Here is an 11,362-nt window from a genome sequence, read left to right as displayed (position 1 = left end):
AATTCTACAGTAAAATACAAACCGAACATGATCTATGGCCACTCGAGAAAAAAGAATCTGACACTAAAACGATCGCAATAAAAGACTATAAAACCATTAACAAAAACTACAGCAGAATAACTTTTACCACACTTTTTTTATCATGATGATGATGACCTACATCCCTGAATCTATGTATCGGCGAAAACAAGATGACTGACCCTGAACCAGACCTAAGCCTAAAAAATGAAACCTTAATTTTTCAGTATAGTCAATAAAACTCAGTTACCTGAAACAGATGAAAATGTAGTTATTGACATATGTCGATACAGACAAAAATATACTTAGCTCAGATATGTAAAGAATATAATTCACGGAAAAAGAGACAAATCAATTAGTTGAAACAGTCAACAAGTTTGACTAGCTGAAAGAGACAGAAAGTTTGATTAGCTGAAACAGACAAAAGGTTTGATTAGTTGAAACAGGCAAATGGTTTGATTAACTGAACCAGTCAAAAAGTTTAACTAGCTGAAAGAGACAGAACGTTTGAAACTTAAAAACTTGTAGGTTTGCAGATTATTCATAGAAAATGAAGTCCCAAAAGAGAATGAGTTCTTACCAAAAATGCTCTACAAATTTTTGAAATCTCTCCGACGTTACCAGAAAAATTCAGTTTTCTATAAATAATTTAACACACAGAATTTAACCCAGTACTGTCCAAAAATATGTTACAGTTTTTAGAAGTACCTAAAAAAAAAAAAAAAAAATTATAGCGATTGCTGAGAATTTTTTTACCGGGGTGATTTTCCCTAAAATTGCAGAGAATGGAATTATTAGGTTCACCTTGCTTCTTATTTCGTTTACCGTACTTTGTTTGCCTTGTTTTATGAATTTATAAGGGCTCTGTTTCCCATCCTCCAGGCGATCGTAAGATGTTCAAGGTATTCTTAAATCCCCCTAACTCAATAAGTATCGTCTTAAGACTGTTTGGGGTCTTAAGTTTGGTTGAATGTGATCGTCGGTGTGATATACGGACAAGAGTACATATGCGACGACACTGAGTTCAGAGTTGTGCATATTTAAGCGGGCCCCTGAGGAACGCACCTCGAGCCGCATCCAACAGTGGTCGAATAGGCTCCGTTAGACCTTTCCTCGTTCCTTTGAGTTTTCAACCTGTGGCCGCCCACGTTCGTTCATTTCTGGCATACCAACAGCCCATATTAAACTTGCTTGGATTAGTTCGTTATCAGACGATTTTCTCCAAGTAATCAAAGGTAATAATTAATACCAGTTGAACCAACTCTCAACTACCAGTGTCGAAAATTATATGGTGAAATTTAACAGCATGGGTTCGTCAGTTCTGAAAAGGAGAACGAAGATTTCAAGTGATCGTGTGGTTCAACCCTGCATATTCTCAAGAGTCCTGTATACTGCAATTTTGTATTAGTGTGTATCCCCTTTTTAAGTCATCAGATTCGGAACTTGTATTCAACGGGGATCGGCTTAATCGGCGATTGAGATAGTTGAATCGTCGAAAAATTGTCTTGGTTTTTTTATGGCGTTATTTCGCATCAACTTGCGCCGTCATTTTGTATCAATTTGGTGTGTACTGCAACTTTGAATTGTTCAGAGATCAGTTGGAATCTTATCAAATTTGCGATTAAGATCGTTGAAGCGTCCATCCAGTAAACAAAGAAATATTACAGCTTATTTAAATAGATTTGTTTTCGTGTCCGCCAAGCGGAGTTTCACAGAAAAACTGATTGTGTGATACTAAAATGAAATGGAATCTGTCGTTTTATTGTTTTGAATAACCATCTAAGGCTGTGATTTCTTTTAATTTTTTATCGTACTCGAATTGTACCGCAAATTCACTTCGACTCAAATTGTGATACATAACACCGTCTCTATTTATTTCCCTTCGAGTAATTTGTAAAAATTTACCTTCACCTGGAATAAACTTTAATGCGTCTTGAACAAATTAATTTCTATCTGCTCGTATCTGTTTGAATATTGTAACGATTTGAATTCACGTTAATGCGTGAACAGCATTAGCCCTTTCATCGTTTTTATTAGATTCTTTCTGTTGTGATTCAAATTACCACAAAATTCTATAGTTCAATCCGTGACGAAAGGTGTATCAAATGATTTTGTTGTTTGGAACGCAATTTCTTTGTAAAACATTTTGAAATACTCTATAGATATAATAACTTCGTTTGAAACACTGCAACTCTGTCAATACATGTCGATTCATTGTAATCATTGGTGATTTATTGGCATAGAAACTGTTTAAAATAGTCATCTAATCGTAAGCTGTTGTTTTCAATCCTAATTCTGAGATCGAACAAACGGATTCATTAGGATTTTAATGATTTATTTTCAATTGTTTTCAATCATTTTTCGATTTCTGGGCTCCGATCCGCTTGTGTTGCATGTACATACATATTGTATCCACTCATTGCAGTTCAGTATGACCGTGATGTCGGGGCCCAGTTTTGCGGCCTACTCGTGGTCGGCCCAGGTCGGCGGTTTCGGCAACCAAACAGTTGTCGACAAGGTGCCAGCCGAAATGTTACACCTGGTCGATTCTCATTGGTATCAGTTTCCCCCCATGAACCCCCTGTGGCACGGAATCCTGGGGTTCGTCATCGCATGTCTAGGGTTCGTATCCGTGATTGGAAACGGGATGGTCGTCTACATATTCTGCTCGACGAAAACGCTCCGTACACCGAGCAATCTTCTCGTAGTCAATTTGGCCTTTTCGGACTTCCTCATGATGTTCACCATGTCCCCACCGATGGTAAGATGTCAAAAAACAAACAAACAAACATCGAAACAATCGTTAAACTCGGTGAATACTACTCATTATAACTCAAAGAAATTAACCAATCCCCAATTTTCTCGTATTTGTTATCACAGGTGATCAATTGTTATTACGAAACTTGGGTGTTTGGACCGTTGATGTGCGAGATATACGCGTTGTTTGGTTCCCTGTTCGGATGTGGCTCAATCTGGACAATGACAATGATCGCTTTTGATAGATACAACGTAATCGTCAAGGGACTGTCGGCCAAACCAATGACCATCAAGGGTTCGCTACTTCGCATTTTGGGTGTCTGGGCTTTTGCTGTTATATGGACAATTGCCCCCATGTTAGGCTGGAATAGGTAGGTTGAATTAGGCGTTAACATGGAATGAAATTTTTTTTGTTGATATTTCGCGAATGATTAATTTTATCGTGTAGAAATTGCTCAAATTTATAAGTGGTGTTTTTTGCCTCAAATAGATATTGGATATTACAGAAATTATTAGGGGTTGCATTGCGATTTCACCGTATCGAATTATGACTTCACTATGGTGGACTGTGACATCACCGTCTTGTATGATGATATCATTATGGTGGATTGAAACGCCATAATTCAGTAAAACATCTACAGGGTGACCCAGAACTACCGCTCGACAGGCTACCAATGTGTTTCTCGTGAAAATCTGCGAATGAAATATTTTTAAAATTTTGGTAAATCGTTTGCCAATTACAGCCGTTTGAAATTGGCCAATCCATCGCGGTAGCGTTTGATGGTTCCTAGTAAAGCTGCCGAGTGCATGACGGTCAAATAACGATTTGCGAGTCTGTTTTGAGGCGTCAAATGCTACCGGACGGATGATTTTAAATACCTGTAATTCTTAAACGACAAATTTCCTACCATATCTCCGATCATTTTCAAGATGTCTTTGAAAAGATGCGGAGTCGTGATTTATCGGAGTGTTCAGAGTCGAAAATATTGCTGTTTATGCCCGATTGCGGTTCGCTCCTGATGAGAAGAACTATGATCTTGATGCGATTAATTCCTGTTTTTAAACCCAGATACGTGCCAGAAGGGAACATGACTGCCTGTGGCACGGATTATCTGAGCAAGGATTGGCTGTCAAGGTCTTACATATTGGTGTACAGCTTCTTTGTCTATTATCTGCCACTCTTCATGATCATCTACAGCTACTACTTCATTATATCAGCTGTATCAGCCCACGAGAAATCGATGCGCGAACAAGCTAAGAAAATGAACGTGGCTTCGTTAAGATCTTCTGAAAATCAAAATACAAGCGCTGAGGCGAAACTTGCCAAGGTATTTATCAACGTTTTTTAGATCAAAATTTTCGCACTTTCACCCCACTTTTCTTAATCTGTTTGATCACAGGTCGCTTTGATGACGATCTCTCTTTGGTTCATGGCATGGACGCCTTATCTGGTCATCAACTACGCTGGGGTTTTCGAATCCGCCAAAATCAGCCCTCTCTTCACTATCTGGGGCTCCTTATTCGCTAAGGCAAACGCTGTTTACAATCCAATTGTCTATGGCATCAGGTAAACATTCATCCGTTTCTCTATATCGTTTTAGTAAAATTGGCTCACGAGGAAAGTATTAAACCTTTGGATCACAGGTCTAAAATATGAAGTTCCTAAAATGTAGTTTCATGGAATGGGTGTTCCTTCGCCCAATTTACAATAGATCAGGCCGTCGAAAATACATACATATAGTTATTTCACTAATGGTTTGAAGCAACATATGCGTCCACATTTGAATCTATGACTTCCTATCGCTGAATCTACATCGGAGGACAATGTAAATTACTATTGGAAACAAAAATATACCGTAGGTCTTGTTTGTGGCATTTCACTCCTCAAACGGCTGATACAATCAATCATAACCGGCGTGAAGACATGCCTGTCAGATAAAACTACTCATTATAGGCTCCATATTTAAGCCCGAAACGAAACGACCCTAGAAGCTTGAGCAGGATTCACAATCCATAAACCTGATATTGTCTTCGTCAGATTTTTATATCATTTGTAACATGCGATTACAATGAAAGATAATTTTCCAGATAAAATGGGTGAAAATCATGAAACTTTGCATTCAATAATCAGGAAAACACTCGAGTAATCCCTATAATTTCACTTGTACTTAGATCTTTGAATTTATAGATTAGATAGTTCATTTACCGAAACGCACTTACAGCCATCCGAAGTACAGAGCGGCACTCTTCAAGAAGTTCCCATCATTAGCCTGTGGTGGTGATGCAGGACATGGCGGAGACGCTACCTCAACGGTTTCCGGCGTCACAACACTGACGGAGAACGAGAAGCCTGCCGCATAAGCTCATTGCGATGGAAACTAAATTCGCCTGACGTGATAAAGAATTCCAAATTTTCAAAAAAAGGGGGGAATAAATTTTGCAAAAGATACAATTTAACATGCGTAAAACAAAATGATTATAAATGGAACGAGAACCACGTTCTTCAATTGATATACAGGAATTCGCGCTCAGCAGATGCCGATTGTAAATATTAAAGTAAAGTCGCGAGAAACTTCAGAATATGCTGAATATTGTTAACGAAACAGTAGTAATTAAAGAAAAAAAAAAACTAAAGGCCGAGCGAATTCTGTGTGCTTGTCAATTGAACAACTGAGAGTGGTGAAAAAGTATTCTGCTGGAAGTGGCAAGAGGAAAGGAACGCGAAATTGATATACGGAAAAAGGAATGAATATACCTGCCAACTCTTTGGTCTCTTTTATTTTTTACAATATGGCCTTGGCGATAAATTCTTGCTCGGCATTTATCCTTGAACTTGTTTCTCGAATATCACCACAATTCGAGACGAATTACAGTTCACCGATTATCCGAAACAGGAAGTCTCATCGCCTGTATTCTGTAAACTTATTTTAGCTTATTCTCGGCACTAAATACGACTTCACCTTGAAACTGGCACTTTGGCTTTATGACATTGGATATACTGATTGGCAAAGACGCCATGTGTGTTTTATTTTTAAAGATTGAATAAATCCTGCATGAAAATTAAACATCATTGAGACTTGTCTCTTTCACTAGCAAAGAAAAAAAGAACCGCATCCTCTTTACCGATCCTTTACCGACGTTAGTCGTGTCGTACTTCATTACGAAAATCATTTTTCGAAGGAAGTTTCGCATTTTTGGTGACTCAACGTGGCAAAACGAAAGTGTAATCGCTTGAGCGAAGTTTAATTCTTATAATTTATCTAAAGCCGAGGCTAAAAGGATGAGCTGATTTGGATTCCGATCGCATTTACGTATTTTGTCGTTTTGCACGCGTCGAGGCAACAGCGAATTTCGGCAGTCATCGGCGCGTATAATGACGTAAATTGCTTAAAATGTTCAGGAAGTAGTTTATTGATCAACATTACGAACATAAAAAGGTGAGACTCGCGGGAATTGTTCTTACTATTGAGTTATATCCATAATATTTCTTTCAAGCGCGACACAAAGGCAAAGGTCTGCACTTCAACATGAAGATATTTTTGCAAACGTAAAACAATATATATTTTTTTATATTATTACGGACGATCAATTGCGATGCGATCGGTAAATGCCACTCAACATCACCCTACGTTTATTTCCACGAATAATACTTATATGGAAATATCAAGGCTGCTTGCACTCTAAATTTTGGGACCATCAGGCCTTCGCATCAGCTGTATTCGTAGATGCAGAATCAGAATTGGCCGGAGGCGGTCCAGCCGTAGGTGCTGCCGGTTGCTCTGTCGATCCGCACACCAGGAATGGTAATTTTTCTTTCAGCGCCAGTCTGTACTTGGGATGGCTGCGAATAAAAAGCAACATTTTCCTTTTTTTTTTGGATAGGTAGAAAAAATAATTTTCCGAAACTCTAAGAAATTTGTACGAATCTCTTATAGTTTCTCAGTTTTTCCGAAAAAGTCCTTTAACAAATTCTAATAGTTTCTGGGACGTTTTTGTTGAACTATCTTATAATATCTGTGTAGCATATTTAGGGGTAAGTACTTGAAATTTAATGAAAATTTTTGAAAAGTTCTTGTAATTCTAGTTTTAGTGCAAATATTCTTTTACAGATATGACTATATTTTCCAGATAGAGAAAAATTATGTTTTAGTGGACAGGCATGACAAAGTCACTTTTTGATGTTTGGGTGTTGAAGTGACTTTCTACGCTTTACCAGAAAAAAAATTGTATGGGGCGTACTCGTAAACTGTTTTTGGCTCAAATAATGATTTCAGTAGTTGCTTTCGGATAACCTTTAGTTCGTACTGAAATCATTATCCCCGTCTAAAAACACCTACTTTACAAGCATGTCGCAAAAACTGCTAATTAATCAACAACAGCTTGTTTGCTGGTGATGAAGAAAATATTTCACTTGAGGCACGCAAATTTCTCTCGAGGCAATTTCCAACATTTCTCAGAAATATGTTCTAATTTTTGAAAAAAATGAGTTTCCTTTAGATATTAGTCTGATTTTCATCTCTACCTCGGCTTGGTTAGGAATAGTTGGAGTACAGAAAACAAGGAGTTTTTCCAATTTTCAACAGGGAATGAGGTTCCGAAGGAATTGAGTTCCTTTCAGAAACGCTATAATCTCTCGAAAATGCTGAGGTCATTAGAATAATTCAAACATTTCAACAGTCCGAAAACATTCCATACTTTACCTGATGCCATACACAATTGGATTGTAGATAGCGTTTGTTTTAGCAAAAAGTGATCCCCAAATCGTAAAGAGAGGGCTTATCTTAGCAATGTTGAAGACGCCCACGTAGTTAATTACTAAATATGGTGTCCAGGCTAAGAACCATAAAGATATTGTAGTCAATGCCACCTGTGAAGATATGAAAGAGTAAATTTATTTTCCGGAACTTCAAGAAAGTCTTTTTCCAACACCTGCTTGAAGAGTTCGATTTTCGATGCCTCCGCAGTATGTGTAGCGCCGTATTTCCGAGCAGTGCGGTAAAACTATGGTGGCGCATGCGCACAACTGAAGTGTTCGATTTTACACACTAAGCCTTTCTTTGGCGCGTGCGCAATTTCGAATAATTTAATTTTGGGCACTGTGTCATTGAGTGTTTTACCCGACTCCAATTTTAGGCGCTGACAAGGGCATCTGCATTGCTTCTCAAATCAAATTTTCCTTCACAGGTGTTGAAAAAAGTAGCGTGTGTCATACGTGCAGATGGGCGACATCTGACTCATGTGATCGCAGCGCTCGCCTTGGCCCATGCTGCGTTCACACTAGCAGGGAAAGGTAAGGCAGCACTAAGACCTGTGGGACAAAATTGGCAACCTAAAAAAAATCGGCCAACTGATATCTCCGCGCTCGAGTAAGTAATAGAAAATAGTATGCAATGTGAATCTGTTGATAGCGATTAGTAACCAGGAGGGTGGGGTAGAACTGGCCACCTAGAAAAAAATGGATAAATTGCATTTTCGCGTCAAGATGAGCAGGTCATGTGAACGCAGCACTCGTCTTTGCGGCTCACGCTGCAAATTTCACATTCATTGGGAATGACTCACTTTCCGCACTCGTAACACAATTGATTACATGAAATATTTTTGCAATACTTGCGTTACTAAATATAAGAAGCAAATATTACTTTCGCCAATTTGGCTTCCGCACTCGCTGCTTGATTATCACCAGATCGCAGAGAAGCCACATTCATCTTTTTTGCTTGATCCCTCATCCCCTTTTCGTGCGCGGCAACCGTCTAAATTATAGAGAGAAAAATGTCTTTCATCAATCACCTACGGCACTGCACTTCCGAATACAATTTAAAAAATGAGATGTATTAAAAGCTCAGAAATCTCGTCAGAAACTCACGGAGACAATATAATAGTAACTGTAGATGATAGTGGAGAGCGGCAAGTAATAAACGAATAGAGAGTAAACCAGAATGTAGGATTTGGAGAGCCATGCTTTGCTCAGATAATCCGTTCCACAAGCAGTCATGTTGCCTTCTGGGACGTACCTATACTTAGAAAAAATTGAAGAAGTTACGAGGATACAGTATTGATTTACTGAATATCTACACAAAAAAAAAATAATAATGCAAATGAATCCCCGCAAGTTGATACCTATTCCATCCAATCATGGGAAGTATACTCCAAACTAATCCAAACATCCAGATTAGCAGAATTTCTAAGATTGCTTTTTTGATGGTGAATGGAGTGCCGGACATTCCCTGTAAACGTATATGTTTTTTTATGTTACGATAGGCCAATCGAGTAGATTAAGCAAACAATGACAGTATAAGGCCGCTGGATGATCGGTTATACTCAAACTTTAATGCGATCGTTTGCTTGACCTAAAATATGCAGCATTTAATATGCTGTTCATTGAATAGGTCTTTCTTCACTTTGGTTATAGTTGATTATACATATATTAGCAGTTGGACAGTGAAATTCCATAACAAACTAATTGACTTGTCGTGGGTTTTTGCCATAACACTAACCGTACTAGACCCAGTTAAATGATTGGTTTCATACTACGGTATGAATGGAGTTATGTAAAATGCCGGTATTAATTGTCGTTACCTTCTGACGAAATTCCGTGATCAAAACATAAAGATTCAAGCGTTATATACGGATGTATTACTTCATATCAACAGTGAAGTAACTACAAAATTCCGATGACTTCGTGTATCATAAATTGAGCGAAGAAAGAACCATTAAATATAACTATAACGTATCAGGATTCTACTCATCAGGAAACTATTAATATCATTTAGGGCCAAAGAATCACCCCTGGAAGTTTGAATCGAAATCAATGATCCAGAGGCCTGCAGATAATCTTCGTGTGAGTAATACGTGGGATTATTCAAGAACTGTCTACCTTCACAATAACATTATACCGATCCAGAGCAATGGCAGTCATAGTCCAGATAGATGCGCATCCACACAGTGATCCAACCATTGCGTAAATGTCGCACATCAGAGTTCCTGGAAGGATTGGAATCTTCAGGACTAACTTCTTTGTCGAAAATGGTTCACTTACCAAGCACCCAAGTTTCGTAATAACAGTTAATAACCATTGGTGGGGACATTATGATCATCATGAGGAAGTCCGAAAAGGCTAGATTAACGACGAGTAGATTGCTTGGAGTCCTTAACGAGGGTGTCAGCATGAACACGTACACCACGACGCCATTACCGCTCCAACCCAATACCCCCAGGACGATCATCACAAGACCAAGTATTTTGTGCCACAACGGATCCATGGGAGGAAATTGGTACCTATAAAAGTGTATCTGCATTTTTGCTTTGCAGTTTGTACTTTTCAAATTTAGGCATAAAATTTGCGTGTTACATCTCAAATATATAACTCAATTTCATCACGGACTATAAATTAATTGAGTCTGTGTGACGATTTTTTTTCATTATGGAGCTTGCTAGTCCAGCAGAAGGTTTTCAGTGATTACTGCTCCATCATTCCCCGACCAAGATTTGAATCTTGAGTGTAAAGACAAAAAAGATTTGGCACAAATTTCGACTGTTGCTAGGGGGTTTGTGTGGGAATTTCATTTATACTTACGCAGCCTGCATAGTATTTACCAATGTGGATCAATTAGATGAAGCATTTCAGGTGGGACTTTGTCGGCAACCGTTTGATTATTGAACCGCATCCATTGTCGTGCAACCTGTGGACCCATGGTGGATATGACCTCAAAAGCTGCTCTCCCAGCTGTGAACTCTGATACGTTTCGAACATTATCCAACGACATGGGATTGAAAATATTCTGCGAATCAGAGGATATTGCTGCTTCCATCTGAGGGCAGACACACATCTACGGATCAATTGTCGCACAGCGTTTATTGTTAATTATGTTTTCATTAAGCAGATAATTTTAATTCACCCACACAGAAACACCCACACATACGCAAAAGTCAGTATATAATAATTTTTTTCATTTTCCCGTAAGCACTTACTTTCGATGTTATTGCGTCTGCAGAGTTCGTTTAATGACAATACAACAGGAAATATTTTTCCTCTGGTAGTTGGACGGTGATTGCGGTATAACGTAGAACATTGGTGCATCAAATATTCGCCATTACTGCAGCGGCTGTGTAAATCTGATCTTCTATATATATTGAGAGTAAGAAGACCTTCCTTGATCAATTATTCAAATATATTCATCTATACTTCAACTGGAGACTCGTATATGTATGGCAATTTATTGTACAAGCGAACACAAAGGTAATACTTTAGGTAGTTTCAACTGGCTTCTTGAGACAGCTAGTTGAACAATAAATTAACTGATAATGACAGCTGTCGTATTTCAAATCGGTATTGTACATTTTAAATTGAATTAGCTTTACCACATATGAGTGTATGGATTCAAGGGCATGATTACTTTGAATTACTTTCTCAATTTTTTACCAGCAGAATTTTACCGTCGTAGGACCAAAAAAATTTAGGACGAGAGCATTTATCTAGTAAATAACGTCACTCAATTAAACCGCAAAAATGATGTTTTTGTGAGATATAAGAGAGTTTTGCGATTCAACGTATTATTTGTTCAATATTTTATATGAAATTGAATGTAGT

At 38.2% G+C, this 11,362-nt stretch overlaps 2 protein-coding genes across 4 annotated transcripts; one reads left to right on the top strand and one right to left on the bottom strand.

The window, feature by feature from the left end:
- The first annotated feature begins 1,046 nt into the window (after nt 1-1,046).
- Nucleotides 1,047-5,840, top strand: Lop1 (long wavelength sensitive opsin 1). The gene is made up of 6 exons (XM_046612524.2): nt 1,047-1,253; nt 2,444-2,779; nt 2,899-3,146; nt 3,845-4,103; nt 4,176-4,342; nt 4,998-5,840. Exons 2-6 carry the CDS (start codon nt 2,450-2,452, stop codon nt 5,134-5,136), a joined length of 1,143 nt encoding a protein of 380 aa, XP_046468480.1. The 5' UTR covers nt 1,047-1,253; nt 2,444-2,449; the 3' UTR covers nt 5,137-5,840.
- On the bottom strand, nt 5,570-10,887 carry Lop2 (long wavelength sensitive opsin 2). Of its 3 annotated transcripts, none has more exons than XM_046612520.1 (9): nt 10,744-10,887; nt 10,369-10,601; nt 9,812-10,050; nt 9,650-9,756; nt 8,893-8,999; nt 8,639-8,786; nt 8,415-8,525; nt 7,476-7,642; nt 5,570-6,616 (listed from the first exon to the last, which is right to left on the bottom strand). In XM_046612520.1, the coding sequence occupies exons 2-9, from the start codon at nt 10,599-10,601 to the stop codon at nt 6,472-6,474; spliced, it is 1,257 nt and encodes a 418-aa protein (XP_046468476.1). In that variant the 5' UTR covers nt 10,744-10,887; the 3' UTR covers nt 5,570-6,471. The 3 variants fall into 3 exon arrangements, with proteins under 3 accessions (XP_046468476.1, XP_046468477.1, XP_046468479.1); XM_046612521.2 differs by having other exon boundaries at nt 10,369-10,583; nt 10,744-10,883; XM_046612523.2 differs by lacking the exon at nt 10,744-10,887 and having other exon boundaries at nt 10,349-10,418.
- Between the last annotated feature and the right edge of the window lie 475 nt (nt 10,888-11,362).

Source organism: Neodiprion pinetum, chromosome 2 (genome assembly GCF_021155775.2).
Source record: "Neodiprion pinetum isolate iyNeoPine1 chromosome 2, iyNeoPine1.2, whole genome shotgun sequence".
NCBI classification, from domain to species: domain Eukaryota; kingdom Metazoa; phylum Arthropoda; class Insecta; order Hymenoptera; family Diprionidae; genus Neodiprion; species Neodiprion pinetum.
The sequence above is the reverse complement of the archived record's forward strand: the minus strand, read 5'-3'. Positions and strand labels throughout refer to the sequence as shown.

What these genes read in the sequence shown, in the direction of transcription:
- Lop2 (XM_046612520.1), bottom strand. Translation starts at nt 10,601, where the DNA reads ATGTGTGTCTGCCCTCAGATGGAAGCAGCAATATCCTCTGATTCGCAG. An exon ending in TTACGAAACTTGGGTGCTTG is followed by an intron (nt 9,757 to 9,811) that starts GTAAGTGAACCA and finishes CAATCCTTCCAG; the next exon opens with GAACTCTGATGTGCGACATT. An exon ending in GTTACTATTATATTGTCTCC is followed by an intron (nt 8,526 to 8,638) that starts GTGAGTTTCTGA and finishes TCTATAATTTAG; the next exon opens with ACGGTTGCCGCGCACGAAAA.
- Lop1 (XM_046612524.2), top strand. Translation starts at nt 2,450, where the DNA reads ATGACCGTGATGTCGGGGCCCAGTTTTGCGGCCTACTCGTGGTCGGCC. An exon ending in TCACCATGTCCCCACCGATG is followed by an intron (nt 2,780 to 2,898) that starts GTAAGATGTCAA and finishes TTGTTATCACAG; the next exon opens with GTGATCAATTGTTATTACGA. An exon ending in CCCATGTTAGGCTGGAATAG is followed by an intron (nt 3,147 to 3,844) that starts GTAGGTTGAATT and finishes TTTTAAACCCAG; the next exon opens with ATACGTGCCAGAAGGGAACA.